The sequence below is a fragment of the Carcharodon carcharias genome, chromosome 15, assembly GCF_017639515.1.
Source record: "Carcharodon carcharias isolate sCarCar2 chromosome 15, sCarCar2.pri, whole genome shotgun sequence".
Taxonomy (NCBI): domain Eukaryota; kingdom Metazoa; phylum Chordata; class Chondrichthyes; order Lamniformes; family Lamnidae; genus Carcharodon; species Carcharodon carcharias.
In genome coordinates this window covers 102,114,789-102,140,131 of record NC_054481.1, presented here as the reverse complement: position 1 = coordinate 102,140,131, position 25,343 = coordinate 102,114,789, and the positions used below count along the sequence as shown (strand labels likewise).

The window sequence follows — 25,343 nt, the reverse complement described above, 5'->3', positions numbered from 1 at the left end:
TATCCCACCGGGCAGGAGGAGCCATAAAATCCTGGCCTTGGTGTAATGGACCTTGATTTACAGGGAGGGTGCAGAGCATGTAGACTGGTATATTCAGAGCTCAGAAGTGAAGATTGAATGAGCAAGATTGAAAGTTCAGAGGAACAATGGCAGAACAGCATTGATAAAATGAAAGGTTGGTAATAAAAAAGGTTACTTTTTTAAATTCATTCATGGGATGTGGGCGTCACTGGCTAGGCCAACATTTATTTCTCAACCCTAATTGTCCTTGAGAAGGTGATGGTGAGCTGCCTTCCTGAACTGCTGCAGTCCATGTAGTGTAGGTGCACCCACAGTGCTGTTAGGAAGGGAGTTCCAGTATTTTGACCCAGCTACAGTGAAGGAACGGCGATATATTTTCAAGTCAGGATGTTGTGTGGCTTGGAGGGGAACTTCCAAGTGGTGGTGTTCCCATGTGTCTGCTGCCCTTATTCTTCAGGATGGTAGTTTGGAAGTTTCATGGGTTTGGAAGGTGCTGTCTCAGGAGGCTTGGTGAGTTCCTGCAGTGCATCTTGTAGATGGTACACACTGCTGCTACTGTGTGTCAGTGGTGGAGGGAGTGAATGTTTATGAATGGGGAACCAATCGTATGGGCTGCTTTCTCCTGGATGGTGCCAAGCTTCTGGAGTGCTGTTGGAGCCGCACTCATCCAGGCAAGTGGAAAAAATTCCATCACACTCCTGGCTTATGCCTTGTAGATTATAGACAGGCTTTGGGGAGTTAGGAGGGTGTTACATGAGAGAATTAGCAACTATAAAAGAATTAAGAACTATTACAGGACAATTTTGAACACCATTTTGCTTAGAGCCCTTGAGAGTGAACTGGCTGCTGAACAGAGTTTGACTTCTTTGAGTGAACCACCTAAATATGTTGCAAAAACAACACAGTTTAAAGAGCTTTCAAAGAACTGATGATTTTTTTATTGTTGATTGCTGTTGATCCATAAGATAATTGGGCCTTTATTGTGCCTATTTTTTCTTAGCTGTTAGGAATTAGGATTGAAAGACATCATAATCAAATCGGCTTTGAAACTTGGGAGCTGCACTGTTGGAAAATTATCAAAATCTATCACATTGAGGACATAGAGAGCAGGCAAACCTATTAAGGATATCTTTCTGCAAAAGTAAAGATTGGATTTTGCTGAAAATTTAATCAGTTCATCACCACTCCAATATCAAACGATTTCTACAATCAGATTTGTCAGGTTGTGAGGCAAGACGTGTTTAATAGATAATGACAGATTTGCATTGGATTCTGATTCAGTTGTCGTGAAGGGAAGGTAGGAATTCATCCAGCAGCCTTATAGTCCAGTACTTTATATCTGATCTTTGGCAGGATTGTTTCTTCCAATGGAAACAATGCAAAAGTGCCATCTGGTTGCTATTGTGATGGATTCAACAGCAACTGAGCAACCCAGCATATGCAAGATTTGTTCAAAAGTCCCAATGTCATAATTAGGGTAAAGTCATGTTTATCGCAAACCCATTTTGGTCATAGAACCTCCCTCTTGGATGTAAAAAAAAACCTCTTAGCTCACTCAGCCCCAGAGTAAACTGACAGACTAGCTGTGGGGAACAAAATTGGAGGCAGGGATGGAAAACCCTTGGGTGGGGAAGGTGGAAGGAAGGGCATTCTGATGTCCATGCCTAAGTCCCAAACCCCAATTCCTGCTCGGGTGAGCTCAATCAAGACCCACTCACCTACACAGAGTCACAGAGTTAAAATTGGGCCTCGCATTCTATGCCAGCAGTGCTAGTTCATAAAACCAACCCTGTGGTCTAAAAAAATGATCCTTCAGAGTACAGACTCACAGTATGAAGCAGTGTTACTAACTGTGACAAAAGCTACAATTCCCAACCAATGTCTTCCTTGGGAGACATTCACAGGCAATCTGCTGAACACAGGGCATTGATGAGACTGCATCTTGAATACTATGTACAGTTTTGATCTCCTTATTTAAGGAAGGATGTAAATGCATTGGAGGCATTTCAGAGGAGGTTTACTAGATTGATACCTGGAATGAGTGGGTTGTCTTATGAGGAAAGGTTGGACAGACTGAGTTTTTTTCCACTGGAATTTAGAAGAGTGAGGGATGATTTGATTGAAGTGTACAAGATCCTGAATAGTATTGACAAGGTGGACATGGAAAGGATGTTTCGTCTTCTGGGTGAGTCCAGAACTAGTGATCACTGTTTTAAAATTAGGCGCCACCCTCTTAGGACAGAGCTGAGGAGAAATGTTTTTCTCTCAGAGGGTTGTGCGACTTTGGAACTCTTTGCCTCAGAAGGTGGTGGAGTTGGGGTCATTGAATATTTTTAAGCCAGAGGTAGATAGATTCTTGATAGGCAAGGGAATCAAAAGTTATGGTGGGTAGATTGGAATGTGGAAGTCAAAACATAATCAGATCAGCCATGATCTTATTGAATGGCAGAGCAGGCTCAAGGGTTGATTGGTCTACTCCTGCTCCTATTTCTTATGTTCTTATGTTCACAGAAGGATTGGATGTGGTTCTGCTCAGCGTGATTCCCCCTATCACTGAACCCCTGTTTTCAAATATACCAGGAGGGATCTGCTTGGTATTATCCATAAAGATGTAAAAAAAATCAAGACATTGGAACAAGGATAGGCCATTCAGCCCTTCGAGCTTGTTCTGCAAATCAATTACATATGGCTCATCTGTATCTTAACTCCACTTAACTGCCTTTGTGCCATATCCATTGACACCCTTAACCAACAAAAGCTATTGATCTTAGACTTGAACATTGATGGCCCAACATCTACAGTCTTTGTGGGAAAAGGTGACCCTGAATTTTGCTTCCAATAGCTCTGATCTTAAGATTATGCCCTCTTGTTTTGGATTCTCCTACCAGATTAAATAGTTTATCTGCATCTGCCCTATCAATCCTTTTGTCATTTTAAATTCCTAAATTACATTACCCCTCAACATTTAAACTCAAGGGGTTATAAACCTGTTCTCATTATGCAACCATTTAAACACTGGTATCATTCTGGTGATTCTCCAATATATTTTACCTGAGGTGTAGGGTTCGAAATTGAAAGCATTAATCCTGATGGGCTCTCCTCGAGGCTCCATATAGTTGAAGTATTGCTTCCTCACTTTTGCATTTCAACCCATTTGAGATAAAGGCCTAATTTCCATTCACCCTTTAGATTACATCTTGCACCTCAAATTGTTCTATCGAAACAATAGGTTATATTTTCCAACCATATGAATGCTTGGAAAGGTATGGATAGAGTTTTAGATAGAGTCTCAGGGACATTGAGAGAGTGTCACTTCCTGACAGCATTTGCTTAATTTTTTCTTATTGAAAAGCAAGGGGGAAAGGATGCAGCACTGAATAACCAGCCATGGCAGCATCCTTCTGTCACATTTGGAGAACAAATGAGGCAATAGTTGAATCATAGAGAAGGGAAGCAAATTGGTAAAAACAGGAGGAATCAGCTTGCTGAAGATCAGAGGTGAAAGGGCAGCTGGGCCACCAGAGGTTCCTATATTACGAGAATCTTTTTATATAAAAATAATGTGGTGTTTTCTCATCTACTCCGCTAACAGCAACATGCCTTGTGTGAATTGGACAGTGTGCCAGCTACTGTGAACAAATAAAACTCCACTTACCGCACAGTGGACTGATAGACCAAATCCTCCCTCTTCTGATATTCATCAATGTGAGTGTAATTTGTAGAGAACAGGGCATCATATGTGAATATTTTCTGTTTGATAGTTCCTCCATCTGTCACCTGGTATCAAGCAACAATACATCACATTCAACAACGAGTGAGTGAAAATTAAAAAGTCCTTTTTATCACATCACACAGCACCTGAGGCAGCCTGCATTCCCTAGTGGAGCATTGCAGAGTAAAGGAAAAGTCTGAATATTACACTCGACACCGAAGAGTGTATCTGTTTCCCATGTGAATCCTTCTATTGTGCTTCGAATGTGAAAGCAGGATTGCAGTGCTTCACATCAGGAAGAAGCTATAACCTAATTCTACTGGGCTGCCTCTTTGCAAAACTACACACCATCCATTAGAAACACTTTACAGCAGGGACTGAGAAGGAGAGACGGGGATGATGGAAGGGAAGATTATCAATTTCTGGCACTGAGAGAGGTGAACTTAGCATTTGCTGACACTACTTTGAAGCAATCACGTTAGACTTTAGTCAGGTTGACCTGCAGATCCCATGGATGGCAAACTCCTGGTTCACATCGAGTCTGCATTGGCAGCTCAACAAAAGTGGCCAAGGGCAAACAGAATTATGTCGCTTAATCCTTAAAAAGATTGGAGTTAAAATTTAAAAGAATTGGACCGCTTAAAGTTGACATGGGAAGAGGAAAAGCTTGTTTTGGCTTTTTGAAGGCTGAAAATATTTTACATGTATTTCCAGAAAGGGAGAAAAAAACTAAGGGAAGGTAAAACAAGTGTGGAGATGGGAAATGGGATCTGTGGGCGAGTGGTGAGTATGCCTGGACAGAGATGGCTAATAGGTTACACGACCCACATAGCGTGGGAAAAGAGGTGGAAGATAGCAAATCTTAAAACTACCCAGGAAGAAACCTCAAATGTACATGTCACAAAAGATGTTGCCCATCACATTAATTGCTGCCCCTGACACGTTTGGATGTAACTTTGCAGCTCTTTCAATGATTGCCCTGCTCCAGCAGCAGATTCCCTACCTGCTCCCATTCTACCCTTTCTGCCCTTGGCCTGCTATAGTGTTCCAATGAAACTGAACACATGTTCAAAGAACAGCCTTCAACTGGGTACCCCTAGGCTCAACAGTATGTCCAACTATTTTAGATCATAACTCTGCCCCCATTTTATTTGTGTTTCTTTCCTAGTTCAGTTTTTTTTTACCCCTGACTGTTTCTCTCTTATTTCCTTTACTTTGTGATCGGACAGCAGCAATCCTGCCATTCGTACCTCCTCTAGACACATCTTTTGTTTCTTTACTTGTCCTGTTACCACTCCCTTTGGTCCTGCACCATGAACCCTTTTGTCATTTAGTTGCTCCTGTCCTCCATCTTATCAGAGATATCCTTTCGTCCTTTTTCCCAGTCTCTCCCCTTTCACTTGCTGAAAACATATTGTGTTTCCCACTTTTCCCAGTTCTGATGAAAAGTCATTGATCTGAAATGTTAACTCTGAATCTCTCTCCACAGATGCTGCCAGACCTGCTGGGTATTTCCAGCAATTTCTGTATTAATTCCAGCAGGACATAAATTGCAGCTGCGACTTCAGATTGAAATTCATATTTTCAAAGGTCTTCAAATATAGAACTGCTATAGATAATCTAGCTACATGATGCATGGTCGCTCTCAGATGAGCAGGATTCATGCAGGGACCCCCACAGGAAGAAGAGGAAGTGGAAATCTCCGCTCAGAATGCTCCCCTTCCACCGACTGCCTTTTCCAGCAACAGGAGTTTCACCAGAACTCTCAGGGCGGGGTGAGAACAGGATGTTGTTTTAAAGGCCATTGAATAAGCGACGAGTGGGGAGCAGGGCAGCTCAGACTCCCCCCACACCTACGCTACCTCCAAAGCCTTTCCCTGCCAGTCCTCATTAGCAGCATCAGCATGGAGGCAGAAGGAAAAGCAAGGCCGAGGTAAAAATTATTACCTGTTAAATAGTTGTGTGGTAGGGTCAAGCTGCCTGGTTTAAATTTCAAGCAATGCTTGGCAGTTAACTGTCAGTCAACATTAGCTGGTGCATTCTCTATGGAAACGCCTCTACCAATCAGAGTCCACTTGCCAACCAATCAGTACACTCTTCTCATACAGTATAAAATTGTTGTTTCCCCTGACATTAGTATTCTTGTGATTGTCCTGATGAGTGCAAGACAAACAGCTTCAACAAAATGTCTTCTTTCAGCAATCTTACCTGATAATACATGTTACGTTGAAGCTCTGAGAACCGAGGCAATGAAGCTGGCAAACCGGGCACTGGAAATATAAAGAGTCTTGCACTGGTTGTGGGAGCTACCGAGTTGGGAACAACAAACATTGCTTTATTATATGTTGGTGGGGAGAATGCTGGTGTTGATGTGATGTGTAGGGGCAACCTTGAATTTTCTTGTTACCTATTTGTTAACTCAGCACTGCTCACATGGGCAAATGTCTGTCACTGGATAATGTGCTCCTTTAACTTCCATCGCCCCAAGTCTAATTCTGTACTGGCAAAACAAAACTGCATAAAGCGAGAAGTTCCAAGTCCTTAATTTCCTTGTGTGCCAGCTTTGCCTCATTGATAGTACTTTTGGTTTGTGTTATGGTAGTGGGTTCAATTTCTTCTTCAGTGACATGCACATAAACTTGGCTGACCCTTTTATGCAGTACGGCGGGACTGCAGTGCTGTTCAAGGTGCTGGGCAGAATAATACGAGGGCAAGGGTGATGGACAGCAGACCCCCCGACTCCCTTGGAAACCACGTCGGTAGGGAGTCAACATGCTCCATGCTGCGCCACCCCATGGCCAGAAAGTGCTTTGGGGCTGATGAACAAAAGCCGAGTAGAAAGTCCCGCCCTCTGGAGCTACCAGCCAATCTGATTGGCTGGCAGCTCCATCAGTCTTGACAGCGTCAGGATGGCCTCAGTGGCAGCTGCTGGAACTACAGGAAGCGAGGAAAATCAAGGCCCATGGATCCCAGGAGCAGTTAGGTCTGGGGTCTTGGGCCAGGGGGGTTTGGGTAGGTTAAGTAGAGGGCAGGTGGTGGGGAGGGAAGGAGGGGGTGCCTTTAAAGGAGGGAAAAGGTTGGAAGGAAGGGGGCGTTTGACTTATGGAGGGTTGCCCCTCGATTGGTCAAGGGCAGTTGACAAAGAGTGACCCACAATTCCTTGTCGTCCTTAAGTTTCAAAATTGAGCTTCCTGCTACTGCCCTGCTGCCCATGCCAAATGTTTTATGGCGTGGGCAGTGTATTATCAGGGCCAACTGGCTTGAAAACAAGTCTAAATGACCCTTAATTATTCACTTAAATATGGCGAGCCATATTTAATATAAATATTATGGGGGAGAGCATGGGGGTGGGCAGGAAGGTGGAGGCGTGGGCCTCCCCATTTTACATGTCCCCCATCATGGGAAAAATATCTGCCAGGGACAGGTAAAATTCAGCCCACTGTTTTTCAGAGGAGGTGTTAAACCGAGGCCCTGTCTGCCCTCTCATGTGGATGTAAAAGATGCTGTGAGACCAGTCCATGAAATGCAGGGGAGCTCTCCCCATGTCCTAGCCAACATTTATCCCTCAACCACATCATTAAAGCCAACAATCTGGGAATTTATCTCAATGTTGGAACCTCGCTTTGTGCCAACTGACTGCTTCATTTATCCACTTGCCAACAGTGACCACACTTCTGAAGAACCTATCAAATGTGATGCACTTTGGAAAAGGCTCTATATAAATGTAACTTATCCCTTTGAAGAAGCCATTTTGGATATGTAATAGCACAGATGGAGTAGGATAGAGTGAGACAATATTGGCCTCTCTCAAGCTTAACGTGAATGCCACACAGCTCTTACATCTTTGTCTCTTGTCAGTTACTCCCACACAGTACCACACAAACATATTGTTGAGTGAGTTCAGTTTGAAGTACCCTGTATCTCCCTCACCAAGTGCTTGAGGAGGTAGCACCAGGTGAGTCATATCTTGAAATGCTTCCGTTACATTCAGCATTCTGGTGAACTAGTAAACACTACCCGCCAGTTTAGATATTGTGCAAACATCATGTTGATAAACAGTTCTCTAAATTGTTTTCAAATGAATGACATTTTTTCCATAAATATTCTAAAATAACCCAAAACCAGTACTAAAAATCGACCATATATTTGAAAGAAATGACTGAAGCTGGAATTGTTTTGTCCTTTTAAGAGCTCCATAACAAATGAAGTATCCCTTTGCCACACAGTTGGCAGGTGAACAGAGCAAATAGTACAGCCCTACATTTAATTTAATTAAATTATAATATTTAATGAAGCTCTCACTATTTGGGTGAGAACAGACGACCCGGCTTACGTTGCAGGGAACAGTGATCAATGATTATTTCTGGCTCTGTGAATATGCACCAGGATTTCTGATCCATATTATTCATTCCCTTCTTGTGCTGCTGCCCATAATCACCAAATATACTCTGGAGACATTTCTGGACCTCATGGTTTCTTTGTATTTTTGTCTTTTGTTCACTCCTCCCTTAAAGGCACCGGGACTCAGCAGCCCACCAGTACCTGATCTGGAGGCTTTTCTTCCTGCGCAGGATCACGCGATGAGTGTGGGTGGTGAGCAGGATCCTGCACCCACCCTCCCCACCCCCAAACAAAGCTCAGCGATGATAAAACCTGGCATCTTGACTTGAAACCAGTTAACTCAACAGAGATTGGAGTTCCCTCTCCAGTGGACAATACCTTCAAAGCCTGGCTTTAGCCAAAAGTTAGAGCTTGGGCTAACCGGAGTGCATCAGAAACTTAGGTGCAGAGATCAGCACAGCACTGCTCCCCCACCCCAACTCTGGTTTCCTGTCCATCACGGAATTCTCACTGCACGCTCCCGGTCAGGTGAAACGCTGCACTGGGAGCACTGATTCAGAAAATCTACCTCATTAATTGATTGCTTAATATTAACAATTCCAGATTTTTTTCCCTGAATTGCAGCTTCTACACCCATCTCCATTCAGACTGCTGTCACTGTCAATTGCTTCCTGCATTTGTTTCCCCAGTGAGACCACACACCTAGTCAGGTGACAATCACAGACCACTTCAGATATTCCCTGTCCTGATTGCTCTCCAATTTCCCCCCAGAGAGCCGGCTATAATTACACCGATTGTCTCCATGACAGTCACAGTTTTAATGTTTCTTGATAAGATTCCCATTTATTCTCCTTTAATATATTCTCTGCTCAAGAGATCTGCAGCCTCTTTTGAACCGCTCTATACATTTAAAAAGATTGTATTGTTGCTGTTTAAGATGCTGATTAGACCCCATTTGGAGGACCGTGTGTAGCCATTTTAGTTACCGTCTCATAGGAAGGGGATTACTGCCCTTCTGGAGAGAACAGTAGGGTCAAAAATCTGGAACCACCCTCCTGAACAGCACTGTGGATGTATTTTCACCACACAGACTGCAGCAGTTCAAGAGAACGTCATCTCCTCAAGGGCGGTTAAGGATGGGCAATAAATGCTGGCCTTGCCAGCAGTGCTCACATCCCATGTGAGGATAAAAAAAATCGAATAACAGCTTGACTTCAATAACAATGCATTTACATAGCGACTTTAATGTAGAAAATCCTCGAGGGTGCATCATGGGGAGGGAAAGAAAGTAGATAAAAGGAAGAAAGGAGGAGAGCCAAGCCAAAATGCAAATGTTAGAGGAAGTGAGCAACCGTTTGTCAAAAAATCAGGCAGTGGAAGGTTCTTAAAGGTGGAAAGAGGAATGGGGGATTTGAGAAGGGAACTCCAGAAAGTAGGGCAGAGACAACTGAAGCTTCTGCATTGACGTGGAGAAGAGGGTGGTGTGGAGAAGAGGGCGCAGTGTGGAGAAGAGGGCGCGGTGTGGAGAAGAGGGCGCGGTGTGGAGAAGAGGGCGGTGTGGAGAAGAGGGCGGTGTGGACAGTGTGGAGAAGAGGGCGGTGTGGAGAAGAGGGCGGTGTGGAAAAGAGGGCGGTGTGGAGAAGACGGCGGTGTGGAGAAGAGGGCGGTGTGGAGAAGAGGGCGGTGTGGACAGTGTGGAGAAGTAGGCGGTGTGGACGGTGTGGAGAAGAGGGCGGTGTGGACGGTGTGGAGAAGAGGGCGGTGTGGAGAGGCGGTGGACGGTGTGAGAAGAGGGCGGTGTGGACGGTGTGGAGAAGAGGGCGGTGTGGACGGTGTGGAGAAGAGGGCGGTGGGGAGAAGAGGGCGGTGTGGATGGTGTGGAGAAGAGGGCGGTGTGGAGAAGAGGGCGGTGTGGAAAAGAGGGCGGTGTGGAGAAGACGGCGGTGTGGAGAAGAGGGCGGTGTGGAGAAGAGGGCGGTGTGGACAGTGTGGAGAAGTAGGCGGTGTGGACGGTGTGGAGAAGAGGGCGGTGTGGACGGTGTGGAGAAGAGGGCGGTGTGGACGGTGTGGAGAAGAGGGCGGTGTGGACGGTGTGCAGAAGAGGGCGCGGTGTGGAGATGAGGGTGGTGTGGAGAAGAGGGCGGTGTGGACGGTGTGGAGAAGAGGGCGGTGGGGAGAAGAGGGCGGTGTGGATGGTGTGGAGAAGAGGGCGGTGTGGATGGTGTGGAGAAGAGGGCGGTGTGGACGGTGTGAAGCAGAGGGCAGTGTAGAGAAGAGGGCGGTGTGGAAAAGAGGGCGGTGTGGACGGTGTGGAGAAGAGGGCGGTGTGGAGAAGAGGGCGGTGTGGACGGTGTGGAGAAGAGGGCGGTGTGGAGAAGAGGGCGGTGTGGACGGTGTGGAGAAGAGGGCGGTGTGGAGAAGAGGGCGGTGTGGAGAAGAGGGCGGTGTGGAGAAGAGGGCGGTGTGGACGGTGTGGAGAAGAGGGCGGTGTGGAGAAGAGGGCGGTGTGGATGGTGTGGAGAAGAGGGCGGTGTGGAGAAGAGGGCGGTGTGGACAGTGTGGAGAAGAGGGTGGTGTGGAGAAGAGGGTGGTGTGGACGGTGTGGAGAAGAGGGCGGTGTGGAGAAGAGGGCGGTGTGGACGGTGTGGAGAAGAGGGCGGTGTGGAGAAGAGGGCGCGGTGTGGACGGTGTGGAGAAGAGGGCGGTGTGGATGGTGTGGAGAAGAGGGCGGTGTGGACGGTGTGGAGAAGAGGGCGGTGTGGATAGTGTGGAGAAGAGGGTGGTGTGGAGAAGAGGGCGGTGTGGACGGTGTGGAGAAGAGGGCGGTGTGGAGAAGAGGGCGGTGTGGAGAAGAGGGCGGTGTGGACGGTGTGGAGAAGAGGGCGGTGTGGATGGTGTGGAGAAGAGGGCGGTGTGGAGAAGAGGGCGGTGTGGACGGTGTGGAGAAGAGGGCGGTGTGGAGAAGAGGGCGGTGTGGAGAAGAGGGCGGTGTGGACGGTGTGGAGAAGAGGGCGGTGTGGACGGTGTGGAGAAGAGGGCGGTGTGGACGGTGTGGAGAAGAGGGCGGTGTGGAGAAGAGGGCGGTGTGGACGGTGTGGAGAAGAGGGCAGTGTGGACGGTGTGGAGAAGAGGGCAGTGTGGATGGTGTGGAGAAGAGGGCGGTGTGGAGAAGAGGGCGGAGTGGACGGTGTGGAGAAGAGGGCAGTGTGGAGAAGAGGGCGGTGTGGAGAAGAGGGCGGTGTGGATGGTGTGGAGAAGAGGGTGGTGTGGAGAAGAGGGCGGTGTGGACGGTGTGGAGAAGAGGGCAGTGTGGATGGTGTGGAGAAGAGGGCAGTGTGGAGAAGAGGGCGGTGTGGACGGTGTGGAGAAGAGGGCGGTGTGGAGAAGAGGGCGGTGTGGACGGTGTGGAGAAGAGGGCGGTGTGGACGGTGTGGAGAAGAGGTCGGTGTAGACGGTGTGGAGAAGAGGGCGGTGTGGAGAAGAGGGCGGTGTGGACGGTGTGGAGAAGAGGGCGGTGTGGAGAAGAGGGCGGTGTGGAGAAGAGGGCGGTGTGGACGGTGTGGAGAAGAGGGCGGTGTGGACGGTGTGGAGAAGAGGGCGGTGTGGACGGTGTGGAGAAGAGGGCGGTGTGGAGAAGAGGGCGGTGTGGACGGTGTGGAGAAGAGGGCAGTGTGGACGGTGTGGAGAAGAGGGCAGTGTGGATGGTGTGGAGAAGAGGGCGGTGTGGAGAAGTAGGCGGTGTGGACGGTGTGGAGAAGAGGGCGGTGTGGACGGTGTGGAGAAGAGGGCGGTGTGGACGGTGTGGAGAAGAGGGCGGTGTGGATGGTGTGGAGAAGAGGGCGGTGTGGACGGTGTGGAGAAGAGGGCGGTGTGGACGGTGTGGAGCTGAGGGCGGTGTGGACGGTGTGGAGCTGAGGGCGGTGTGGACGGTGTGGAGCAGAGGGCAGTGTAGAGAAGAGGGCGGTGTGGAAAAGAGGGCGGTGTGGATGGTGTGGAGAAGAGGGCGGTGTGGAGAAGAGGGCGGTGCGGACGGTGTGGAGAAGAGGGCGGTGTAGACGGTGTGGAGCAGAGGGCAGTGTGGAGAAGAGGGCAGTATGGACGGTGTGGAGAAGAGGGCGGTGTGGAGAAGAGGGCGGTGTGGACGGTGTGGAGAAGAGGGCGGTGTAGACGGTGTGGAGCAGAGGGCAGTGTGGAGAAGAGGGCAGTATGGACGGTGTGGAGAAGAGGGCGGTGTGGAGAAGAGGGCGGTGTGGACGGTGTGGAGAAGTAGGCGGTGTGGACGGTGTGGAGAAGAGGGCGGTGTGGAGAAGAGGGCGGTGTGGACGGTGTGGAGAAGTAGGCGGTGTGGACGGTGTGGAGAAGAGGGCGGTGTGGACGGTGTGGAGAAGAGGGCAGTGTGGACGGTGTGGAGAAGAGGGCGGTGTGGACGGTGTGGAGAAGAGGGCGGTGTGGACGGTGTGGAGAAGAGGGCGGTGTGGATGGTGTGGAGAAGAGGGCGGTGTGGACGGTGTGGAGAAGAGGGCGGTGTAGACGGTGTGGAGCAGAGGGCAGTGTGGAGAAGAGGGCAGTATGGATGGTGTGGAGAACAGGGCGGTGTGGACGGTGTGGAGAAGAGGGCGGTGTAGACGGTGTGGAGAAGAGGGCGGTGTAGACGGTGTGGAGAAGAGGGCGGTGTGGACGGTGTGGAGAAGAGGGTGGTGTAGACGGTGTGGAGCAGAGGGCAGTGTGGAGAAGAGGGCAGTATGGACGGTGTGGAGAAGAGGGCGGTGTGGACGGTGTGGAGAAGAGGGCGCGGTGTGGAGAAGAGGGCCGTGTGGACGGTGTGGAGAAGAGGGCGGTGTGGACGGTGTGGAGAAGAGGGCGGTGTAGACGGTGTGGAGCAGAGGGCAGTGTGGAGAAGAGGGCGGTGTGGACGGTGTGGAGAAGAGGGCGGTGTGGACGGTGTGGAGAAGAGGGCAGTGTGGATGGTGTGGAGAAGAGGGCGGTGTGGAGAAGAGGGCGGTGTGGACGGTGTGGAGCAGAGGGCAGTGTGGAGAAGAGGGCAGTATGGACGGTGTGGAGAAGAGGCCGGTGTGGACGGTGTGGGGAAGAGGGCGGTGTAGACGGTGTGGAGCAGAGGGCAGTGTAGACGGTGTGGAGAAGAGGGCGGTGTGGACGGTGTGGAGAAGAAGGCGGTGTGGACGGTGTGGAGAAAAGGGTGGTGTGGACGGTGTGGAGCAGAGGATGGTAATGCACAAAATGCCAAGTTTGGAACACAACAGCGATCAGGAGGGGATATAAGGATGTGGGTTGTTGCAGGGAGAGGCTGGGCGTGAAGCCATGGTGGGATCTGAAGATGAATATAATGATTTTAAATTTGGTGCTCTGGGGGAAGAGAGAACCATTGCAGGAATCAGACAGATGGGATAAGCAGGACTTAGTAAGGAAGACTTTGAGCAGCTAAATACTGAACAAATTAGAGTTTATGGTGGTGGGAAACCTGAGTCCAGTCTGGAGAAAATCAGAGAGATTGGGTTTAAGAGATGACAACCAGGTGGTTAAGGATTTCAGGAGCAGTTGCAGTGAGGTTGGGAGGTTGAGATATTGGCAGTAAGCAGTAAGGGACTGGATGTAGGATTGAAGTTCATTCTTAAGTCGAACAGAAGGTTGAGGTCCCCACTCAGTCTAGTTCAGCCTGAACGGATGGCAGCTCTTGTTTGGGTTGGGGTGGGGGGGGGGGGGGGGGGGGGGGGGGGGGTGGGGGGGGGTGGCGGGTGTGAGGGGTGGCGGGGGGGAAGGGGATGTGGGGGCGGGGGGTGTGGGGAGAGGGTGATGGAGTTGGCAGCAACAAAACTGATGGGGGCAGGTGGGTGGATAAAATTGAAGGCTCCAGTTTTTCCTTGGCTGTGGGTATTAAGGGGGTGAAAATGGTCTATGCCAGCAACATGAAACAAGCTTATAACAAATTGGAGCTGATTTTTCACTGCTCCTAGTCTTCTTTCTACTGAAATTCAGGCAATGATAATCCAACTCATTTTGCAGACTCGTTTTCTCTCATTGTTACTTTTACTTGGTTTGAAATTGAAAGTCTTGGCAATATTTTCTCCAAGTCACTCGAAAATAAAAACTGGTGAGGTGAAACTTTCAGCTGCCAATTTAACTCGCTGTCAGCCTGTTTTACACTAGTAGACCAAGTTCACCCCCAGCGCAGTTTACAAAAATTACAGGAGTTAGGCTTGCTTCTGCTGGAAAAGAAGAGACTTTTGAGGGAACTTAATTGCTATGAAGCCAATTGACAAATCATTTCGATCAATTGCTTACTCTGGTAATGGTTTCAAATATCAGGGGATATGAGTGTAAATAACCATGTCAGGTGTGAGGGGGGAAATGTTGAAGGAACATTTTCACAGACTGGGTAATAGAGTTGTGCAGTCACTTATGAAAGGAGGACATGGAAGACGACAGTATAAATAGGTTCAGGAAGCAATTAGATGTTTTTTTCTGGTGAAAGGATTAAGGAATCTGATTACAGTGAGATCAATCTATTAAAAAGGGACTGGGCTGGTTGAGCCAAATATCCTTAGAATTAAATCCTCAGGATTTAATTGCTCAATGAGATATGGGCTGGTTAAAATGTTGATGTTAGATTCCTGTGCATGTTAGTTCAATCCACCCCCCAAGGCTCCTTTAATCCCATGGAGAATGTGCGGCTGGAGACACCATTTATCTCAGCTCAGCAGGGAATTCTGCTCTGAGACAGCAGGTAAGGAGGTGTGTTGGTAACTAATGGTACATAGGCATGAGCTCATTCATTTCCTTTCAGTCATCTTCGTATGCTCTGTTATGACTTAACTATTGGGGGATCTTCCACAATGTGTCCGGTTGCTGCAGCCCCTTTATTACCCAGTTCCAAGGACATGTTCTGAAACCTATTTTTATTGCTCTGGTTTCTCTTCTCGTGTGCCAACATTAGCACTGGATAACCTAAACAAAACAATTCAAGCAAGCTTCCATTGTCAAAGGTCATTAGGTGACAAAATGGCTGCTAAATGAGGAGAGTATTCACTGCAGGTTGGGGAGCTCCCATTGGCTGCGAGACACATAGAAACTGGCTCATTCTCCTGGGTGTAGCGCTAAATCTCAACTGCTTCTTTGAAAGTCAAGAATCGCGGACAGTGCTAAGAGACTTCATCAAATAACAGCACCAATACAATGAACAAACAATGAACTTTTCTCTAATGGAATCAAGGAACCCAAAGACAGGCAATGACAGAGCTATACCCAATTGGAGGTTAGAAGAATGAGAGGTAATCTTATTGAAACATGAGGACTGGATAGGGTGGATAGGGTGGATGCTGAGAGGATGTTTCTCTTGTGGCGGAGACTAGAACTAGGGCACATAGTTTAAGAATAAGAGGTCCCCCTTTTAAGATGGAGATGAAAATAATTTTTTTCTCTCAGGGTCATTGGTTTGTGGAACTCTTCCCCAGAAAGCATTGGAGGCTGGCTCACTGAATTTATTCAAGGCTGAGTTAGATATATTTTTGACTGACAAGGGAGTTCACGGTTATGTGGATCACACAGGGAAGTGGAGTTGAGACCACAACCATCAGCCATGAACTTACTGAATGGCGGAGGAGGCTCAAAGGGCCAATGTACCTACTCCTGCCCCTAAGTCCTATGTTCCTATTTTTACACACTTTTCCCTCTTTATGCCAAGGTATGCAGTGGTGCCCTGAACCCACAGTGAATGGAAACTGCCCAGCACCTTGTTCCTGAATTAATAACTCTCAATGTAGAATTTCTCTTTCCATTTTATTTGGAAATCTCTATGCGTTAATGGCTAATAGGCACAAATCCAGACTTGGGATTTCACATAGGTTTCTGTTACTAATGCACTGCGCGTTATTATGCTGCTCCTCTAGCCTCCCTCCCCCCCACTTCTGTGTCACACTAAGACAATTAGTGAGCAACCTTCATTCAGATTTTGGTAAAGGATGTTCCTGTGCCCCACTAAAATGATGCTGGAGAATTTATCAAGTTACTTGCTCTGGTGATAGTCCTGATTCCCTTAAACCCCATTTCTTCGACAATCCTCAGGTCTTTATAGCATGAGTTTGATGCCATCAAAGCACGACTACTTGAATTAGCCCATCCTTTCTCCACTATTTTCAATCATCGTAATGTCTGAACTTCATCCATGTTTCTCAGTAGAACTCTCCACATAGCTGAAATGCCCTTTAAAGACCCAAGTTTCACTCAATCAAAAGCTGAGATCTGAACATAGTTACAGACGATGAAGACCATCATTCCATCCTGAATAACCCATCCACATTTACCCTCCATTCTCTCCATCATGGCATGCAACAGGATCTGAAATGATTCCAACAATAAACCTTGCCCCCGTCATGAGTCATTTAATCTTTGATGTTTTTAATACATTATAATGTAGAAGCTCTTCTGAAATGTATAATTACTGGCAGCTCCTGGGTGCAGACAGTCCAGATGAATAATCATGGGTACAGTAGTTGTAAAGAGCATGATTGGTTCAGGCTAATGTCAGGAACAGCCAGTCACGAAACCTCTCCTTAACCCTACTCGCATTTGCCCTCTGATGATAAATTTTAACTGGGTCTATCCATTCCAGCTTATATGTGTCCTTGTTTTAATTTAAAAATTTGCAACTTGACTTCAATCATCAAATTGCGTCACTGTAGACATAAACTAATTCTGGGAATCATGGAAGGACAAAGTCATGAATCCAACAATCCTCTGAAAGGCAAATCTCCCGACTATGTTGGCACTTATCAAGCAGAGACAACTTTGCTGCTTGGGCACACTCGCAGGATAGAAATGGGCACATACTCAAGGGTTTTCTCTATGGCGAGGTAGCTGGAGCTAGAACACCAATAGGACACCCAAAGCTTTGCTTCAAGGATGTTCGTCAACGTGACATGGAGACCCTGAACATCGATGTTTGCATCTAGCTGATCACAGAAGGAAATGGCATGATCACTTGTGGGCTGCTGTGCACCACCAGGGCGATCATTGGTTACAACAACTTGGCAACAGGCACCAACACCAAAAGCAACAACCACAGTGATACCTGATAACCACTTCATAAACAGCACTTGTGACAGAGTCTGCCTCTCACAGATTGGTCTCTTTAAACATCAGCAAAAGTGTGCCATATGAAGCCACCTCATCCCCAAGGGATTTGATTTGCCATCATCTTATGTAGATGGAAGGACACTGACAGCAACGGACGGTACGAATTCAGTGAAATGTCTGAACGATAATCTTAAGCTGGTGATTCCTCCTTAAAGAAACAGATTAGCTCAGTGAGTGTGTGCCCCTTAACACCGTAAGGAATGGAAACTGGAGTAGGCCACTCAGCCCTTCAGGCTTGCCCCACCCTTCAATAAGATCAGGGCTGATCCTATACCTCGGCTTCACCTTCCATCTTATTCAACTGATTCCCTTTTTATTCAAGAGTCTATCCAAAAATCTGTAGTGCCATGTCATGTGGCATTGAGCTACACAGGCTAGAAAGAAAGTTGCAATCCTTGGTCTATGCTGAGTTGTTTGATCTCATTTGGTTTGGAAATTTGGACAGTATACAACTAGCCGCAGCAACTCTGCACTAAAGAGGGTGTTGTGGGTAGGGAATTCAGCAGAGACTCCCGCTCCTGATCGTGATTTAATCACTCCTTCTGGGAGTGCACAGATTAAAATCAGGCTTGGCAGTGACACCTCCATGATGGAATAGCACACTAACATTCAGAAGTTCAGGGTCACATATGAAAAATGAGCACAGCTTTCGAGGAACCCATGGCGTTATCTTCCAGCTTGAGAGAGGAAAAGAACAAGTGGAACAAAAATAATGCAGCAGATTAATGGCCTGAGCTGTCACGTAAACAAATACAAATATATTAATTGTTCAACTAACAGAGTCAGTCAGTTTAATGCCTCATTAATCTCCAGTGTCCAACTAATCTAAATATAATACTCTGCTGTTTAATGTGAAGCTGCTTCAAACTGTTGAATTATTGTAAATGCAAAGGAGCATTTGTCTAAATAAATTATTATATGCATTCTGTTAAGTATTAACTCAAGAGTCTCCTTGTGGACAGAATCTCCCAGATTTGCACTAAGTGCAGTAGCAGGCGGGAAAAAGGATGTTTTACCTGTCGGCCACATTGGCAGCTTTTCATGCCGTACCGTCCCATTCCCACCTCATTAATTATGCATTCCCGGGAAACACGCCGGGTCGCTGGCAGGGCAGCCTCAGTCCTTCAGTAAACCAGGCACCATATTTAAAGGCCGACCCTGCACAGAGCCAGCACTCTACAAGGATAGGAAGCTGCTGGGAACTGATAGCTGCCAATGGGAGGAAACATGTTACCCCTAGATTTAGCAATGCCTCGCAGTGGAGGTCTTCTGCGATGTCCTCTACCCCCAATCTGGGCGATGACCAGCAAGCAAAGTCACCAATCCAGCATGGGAGGCAGTGGCAGTGGTGGTCAACACCTACACCCCACAAAAGAGGACAGTGCAGGAAGCGGATAAATGGTCTCACCCGTTCCACCAGGGTAAGTCACTCTTCTCATCGCTCTCAACTCACACACTCAAAAACCCATCACACATCTACAGGGATCTCACACCTCAAGGGGCAACACCAATAACTCTCACACACACCCTCACATCTCCATCAGACTCATACCATCTGGAACACGCGTCCTCATCCTGTTCATGGCTCCACTCACCACACAAACATTCCACACAGTGCCGTGTGTCCTACTCGCACTCTCTTCATGCAGGAGGAGCAGGCTCATAACAGCAGGGTCCAGACCGGTGGTGGAGTTGCCCACATTAGGCCCCTTGCTCACTTTGAGGAGCGTGTTATCACGCTGACTGGTGAGGACATGGACCATACCTGTGGCGACGATGAGGGTCGGTGGTGAACACTTACCTGAGGGATCCTGCACATCATCCCTCTCTCAACACAACTGTGAGTGCTCTCTCTCTCCTGCTTTTGACTCTGCTGCCATGCATTCATTATCTCTGTTTTGCTTCACAGGGAGCTCTGCCAAGCGACTGACACCCTCAGCCAACCAGTCCCTCAGCTCCATTCACGTCCTCACCTCCAGCCAAGAGGAAACCTCCTCCATTGAAGAGCTGGAAATAAGCAGCCTGGAAGACCCATCACAGCGCTTACCCACACCCTTCACCAGCGCAGAGACACACACCTCAGTGGGACCAAGATCTAGAGCAAGTTCAGGTTCATAATCTGGTGGTCATCTCAATGACACATCCGCAGCAGGAGGAGGCAGGTTCAGCTGAGCCCCTTGACAGTCAGAGGAATGCTGGGAAAGAGACATATGTGAGCTCTAGGTCAGATGGTGAGCCTCTGGATTCCGCCTTCCAATTCATTTTGGAGAGTCAGTAGAAGGCGTGGGAACATCACTCAGAGCTGTTGGAAGCCCTCAGCAGAGTGGCACGCAAATCAGAGGAGTGTACCTGCCTGCTCTCTGATGAAGTGGTACCCACATGTACACATATGGAAGACTCCATGGTAAGGATGGTGGATGCCATGGAGACCCTGGTCCAGCAGAACATGGAGAAGAGCACAAACCTGCACTCCATCACGATAGCCATGGGTGAGTTCCTGCAATAGCAACGCAAGAGGAAAATGGGTCACCTTGATGTCCCTCCAGGTGCTCTTTCCCCTCAAAGAGTCAGGCTGGGGCCCTCGAGCACCTGAAAGGAGGAGCAGCAGCTGGTCAACCCTGGGTGATCCACTCAGGAATCTCAGAGGCTGCCCTCTCCCTCCATGACCCCTTTGCCTGTGACCCCCTCAATCCCATCCCCTGTCACCGCCGAGGGAGCAGCTGGCCCACAGGAGGACAGCCAAAGCAAGCTGGGGCCCTCAAGGACACGGCTCTCCAGAGGACCAACACCAAAGTCATCAAAGGCAACAAGGCCAACCATGGCACAGGCTGTCTCCACCCCTGCTGCAGATGTCAGGGCAGCACCTAGAAGAAATGATAGGCCTAGAAAAGTTAAGAATTTCTGATCACAAGTGGCTGCATGGGCAAGCGCATTTTGTCACATTATAATCGGAAAATATATTCACTTTCACTGAATAGTGCGTAATAATGTCTTTCAGCTTCATTTACAGGCTTCACTAGTCCTCCCCCTGCATCCTGCACATCCCCACTAGCAGCTCAGCTTTATGCAGCTGGACCATGAGTGATTTTGGAGGGATAAGTGTATGTGTGGCAGGGCCTTTCAGAGCCTCGTGCACGCATATGGAGACTTCCTCCATCACACTCATCTCACTGTCCCGAGTGTTTTCAATGCTGTCTGCTGGGGTTCTCATCCAGTTGTCCATCTGAGCTGACCTGCACCTCCGCCCACCCTCTGATCACACTCCCATGCAGCACGTGTACCCGTCCAACATGAGGCTCCGCTCACTTTTGATTTCAGAAGTATGGTGGTTGTTAAGTGTGTTTTCAGCTCCCCCACCCTTCACCCTCCCCCAGTCACCCATGTACCTTCCCCCATCACTGTTGACCCCCCGTGGCAACACCTTCCACCTCCCCACCATCACCTACCAACCAGAACCCTTTTCTTTCCAGGATGTCCATGTGAACGTGTACGTTCTCTATCTTCCCAAAAATCCCACCCCATCCACACTGACCTCCAACCTCCCTCTTCCCACCCCCAGGGTGGTGTTTGCCTCCGAGTGCCCACCAACCACCCTCACTGTCCCTTCTACTGCTACAGTCGCACCCTCATCCTCCCACCCTACTGGCTCACTTTGCCCCCTCTCGCACTCACCATTCCCTCCTACCATGCCCACTCTGTTCGCTCCCCAGGAGGCAGTCATCGACTCCACAGACCCCTCCCTTGCACATTCACCTGGACATTCCCCTCTCTTACTTGTACCTCCAAAATTACTCCCTCCTCCATCCTTACTCATTCCTCCACCTTCCCCGCTCCGAACTCCTTCCCTGATACCTTCCTCCTCCCTTACACCTACCTCCTCATTTGCCGCATTCTTCCCCGTTACACCCTCCTACCCCCATATTACCTCCCCCCCCAACCTCACCCCCCCAACACCTTCATTTCCCCCACTCCCAACCTCAACCCCCTGCCCCTGGTTCACTTGCCTCTTCCATTCAACCCTAGACCTTCCTCTCCATCCCCTCGACAATCATCTGTAGCAGACCATGGCCAAGAAACTGATGTCCCAAAGCAGACCCCAGACATCAACAGTGACCTTTCACATTCTGTGAGCTGCTTCGCGATGGAGCCATATCCATACAAATCCACCCAGTATGCAATGCACATTCCTTCAGCGTTCGGTAGCTGTTGGGCTCCAGCATCTTCTGTTCCCTGGATGTCCGCGATGTGAACAAGGCCCTAATGGTAAGTCCTGACTTCTGTACATCACACTTGTCATGGCGTGTTCTGGGCTGGCGTGTTTTCCCGCCAATGTGGGCGGTAAATTAGATGTTGGGGGGGGTGGGGCGATGATTCTGGCTAGCAGGGCTTATAACTCGATGCAGATATATTAAAATAACATTCCCGATGTGCGGCGGTGAGAAAAGTGGCCCGGCATTGACGGGCGGAACAGATGATCGCAAACTGGTTTCATGACGGCTTGCAAACAATTTTTGGCTTCCCACCATATTGTCTGCTCATGCCTGCCATGACACCTGGGGCCAAGCAGGACAGAAAATTCCGGCCTATGTCTGTGTAGGCACTGAGCTACACAAGCCAAAGTATCCCTGTGATCCTGCAAACATCCTAGTGCTGGCAGGTAGCCTGTCCTACATCAAGTCGAGAATGAGTCACAACGTTCTTGCAACAGATCACCTGGTTAAACTCCACTACTTTACCGAGCTCCTGGCCGCATGCTCAGGCTAAACTACACTCTGGAAAACCTTGGCACCCTGTTTGACCCAGAATTTCAAATCTAAATTCCTATTCATTATCAATCGCCACTTACTCCAACCCAGTAACACTGCCCACCTTAGTTCCTCTGTCCTCGCCCAGGCTTTTTTCACCCCTAGACTCAAAGAACTGGATTTTCCGATGGGGGTCAGGATTCTGATGTTAGGCCCATATGGGAGTCCCGAGCCTAGCCATGTTGTCAACGTGCCCACCAGCACAACCTTCTGGAAAGCTAGGCTCATTTTTCATATGTGACCCTTAACTTTTGAGTGATCTGTTGGAGGAAGCTCTGACTCACTTGTGACTTGACGTTGGGCAGGCATCCTGACAGCCCTGGAATAATCCAGGAGGAAGGCCTCCTAACTGGCCACCTCCGTGCTTGCCATCCTAAAGGGCTCCAAAGATGCAGGCCCAATCAGAACGCCCACAGCTATGTCAGTCCAGCAGCCCTTAAATGGGGCTTTAATTGGACTAACTGGCTGCCCAACCAGGCCTGGTCCCCTCTCCTACCCTGCATTTGTAGCTAACTTGGTTCCCTGTCTGCCCCGGGGAAAGTGCCTCGAAGGTGGGAATGTATCAGGGAGCCATTCCAGCTTGGCTCCTCCTTATTTTCCTGACCCACCCACCTTCAACTTTCAACTCCTCCCTTGTCTCCCATTCTTCTCTCTCTGTTCCTTGAATGTATTGCCATCTCCCAAATATCCTGCCCACTTTTCCAACTACTCCTTATTTGAATTGCTCCAATCAAGTATCTACTGCTATCCTAGCCCTGAAATAGCCCTATTTAAAGACACCAATGGCATCTTTGCATGCCAGCAATACACTATCCCTTCTTTGCTCTCCTTGACATCCCCATAGCTTTAGACATGGTTGAGCACACCACCTTCCTCCAATGCCTCTCCTCCAGTTCAGTGGGACTTTCCGCGACTCTCAACCACTCAATCGTAGGCAGAGTATCTCCAACACTGCATCCTCTTCCCTCCTCCGCACCACTTCATCTGGAGACTCTTGTCCCCCATTCCACTTCTTCAACCATGTGCTCTTCCTTAGTGACATCATCCAACATCAAGATCAGCTTTCACATGTATGCTGACAACATACCTGCCCTGCCCCTCCCCCCACTCCATATTGCCGTTCTGCTGTCAAACCTGCTGGTCTAGCACCCTGTCTTGTAGTTTTCTTCAGTTAAATATTGGGAAGATGTTGTTACAAACTCTGTACCCTTGCCATTGTTTCTATCTTCCTCCCCGGCCAACATTTCAGACTAAACTGGACAGTTTGCAACCTTGAAACCCTATTCAACCCTGAGCTAAGCTTCAGACCTCATAACCTATTCATCACAAAGACGTACTGCCTACTTGCACCTCCATAACAGCGTCCACCTCTACCTTCCTATTGCTCAAACCCTTAGGCATGCCTTTGCCAGCATCAGGCTTGACTATTCCAATGCTGCCCTGGCTGGTGTCCCATCCTCCATTTCAGCTCATCTAAAACTTTGCTGCCTCTATCCTATTGCACTCCAAATGCTGGATGCCCATAACCCTCGTCCTTGCTGATCCATATTGGCTCTGTCCATCAATGCTTTGAATTTAAAATTCTGAAACCCACGTTTAAGCTTCTTCATGTCCTCTTGCCTCATAATCGCTTTAGCCTTCTCCAGTCCTGCAACTTTCCCAGAGTGTTGCAGTTACGGGCTCCATATGAGCCCCCCTCCCTCCCCTCTGTATTCAACTACATCAGCATCACTTTCTACTCCTTTTTCCCTTATCTATGCTATTCAGTTCAGCTACTCCTTGTGCTAGAGGATTCCATATTCTAACCACTCTCTAGGGAATGAACTTCCTCCTGAATTCCATTTTCGATTTAATAGTGACTTCCTTCTATTTAAGGCCCTAGTTTTGGATTCCTCTGCAAGTGCAAACATCCTCTCTCGATCTATCAGAGCCTTTCATGACCTTAAAGGTCTCTATTGTTTTACTCTGAGCTTTCCCTTTTCTACGGCAAAGAGCTGTTGCCCGTTCGCTCGAGCAGCTAGCTGCTGTTGGTTTCATAGATCTAGGGAAATTGAAATGTGTTTTCCAGTTCTTTCCGCCTCCTCTCTTGACCTGCTAGAGGGAGATGGTGGAGTCGTGGTAATGTCAGTGGACTAGTAATCCAGAGGCCCAAGTGAATGCTTGGGGAGGGGGAGAAAAGAGGTAGGGGTAGGGGGAAGGGGGAAGGGAGGAGAAGGGGATGGGAAAGTGGTAGGAGTAGGGGGAGGGGTAGCGGAGGAGGCTGGGGGAGGGGAGAAGTGGGGAGTGGGGGAGCAAGGGGAAAGGGGGGTCGTGGGTTCAAATCTCACCACAGTAACTGGTAGAATTTAAATTCAATTAATACATCTGGAATATAAAGCTAGTCTCAGTAATGGTGACCATGATGACTATCACTGATTGTTGTAAAAAGCCCATCTGGTTCGCTAATGTCCTTTAGGGAAGGAAATCTGCTGTCCTTACCTGGTCTGGCCTACATGTGACTCCAGGCCCACAGCAATGTGGGTGACTTTTAACTGCCCTCTGAAATGGCTTAGCAAGTCACTCAGTTCCAGGGCAATTAGGGATGGGCAACATATGCTGGCTTTGCCAGCAACACCCACGATCCATGAAAAAATAAGTTAAAAAAAAGTTAAGAATCCAGTGAGTGTTCACCATTTACCCCACAACAAGTGGCCATTCTTTGCAGGTATAAACCTGGACAGCAAGTGTTAGCCTGCCACAGAGGATGGTGTTAAAACAGCCACGCTTGATTCTGTTCTCACCCAACATCTACAAACACAGAATAGACACCCCTTTCTAACCCAGGCTTACCAAGGATGATTGTGACACTGTCCCTCCTCCCCAGCTCCGCAGAGACTCAAAAGAACCAGATATGAAACCTCCTGATCTGCAGTGTGTATAATATTTGGCACAAGAGGCTGGCTGACTGTAATTATCATAGCACCTTTGTTTCTTGTTAGCTCATTTCCTCATTTCCCATTTAGTTCGAGTGTAAACAAAACTGCTCGTGGAGTTATAGAGGCAACTGGCATGGCGTGGCGTGTCACAAGCGTGTGCCTGTAGCTGGCACGGCTGCTCATACCTGTATAGAGGTAATTGACAAGCTTCTCACGCACGCATGTGTGAGTAATTGACAAGGCTTGTCACACACCTGTAAGCTGCTAATTGACAACGCCAGGAAATTGTTCCTGCAACATGTTTATGGTTGCTTCTCTACTAACAGCAGCGATTAATTTATGTGGTAATATCATTAAACGAATAATGCTGATCGGGAGCACATTGCTCAAGATGCTAAT

The 25,343-nt window shown here is 48.4% G+C and overlaps 1 protein-coding gene across 1 annotated transcript in view; it reads right to left on the bottom strand.

The window, feature by feature from the left end:
• LOC121288263 (immunoglobulin superfamily member 21-like) overlaps window positions 1-25,343 on the bottom strand; it is a 274,563-nt gene that overhangs the window by 179,727 nt on the left and 69,493 nt on the right. Inside the window, exon 3 of the mRNA XM_041206770.1 lies at window positions 3,677-3,798. Coding sequence (XP_041062704.1) covers window positions 3,677-3,798 — 122 coding nt within the window. The remainder of the gene's footprint in view (window positions 1-3,676; window positions 3,799-25,343) is intronic.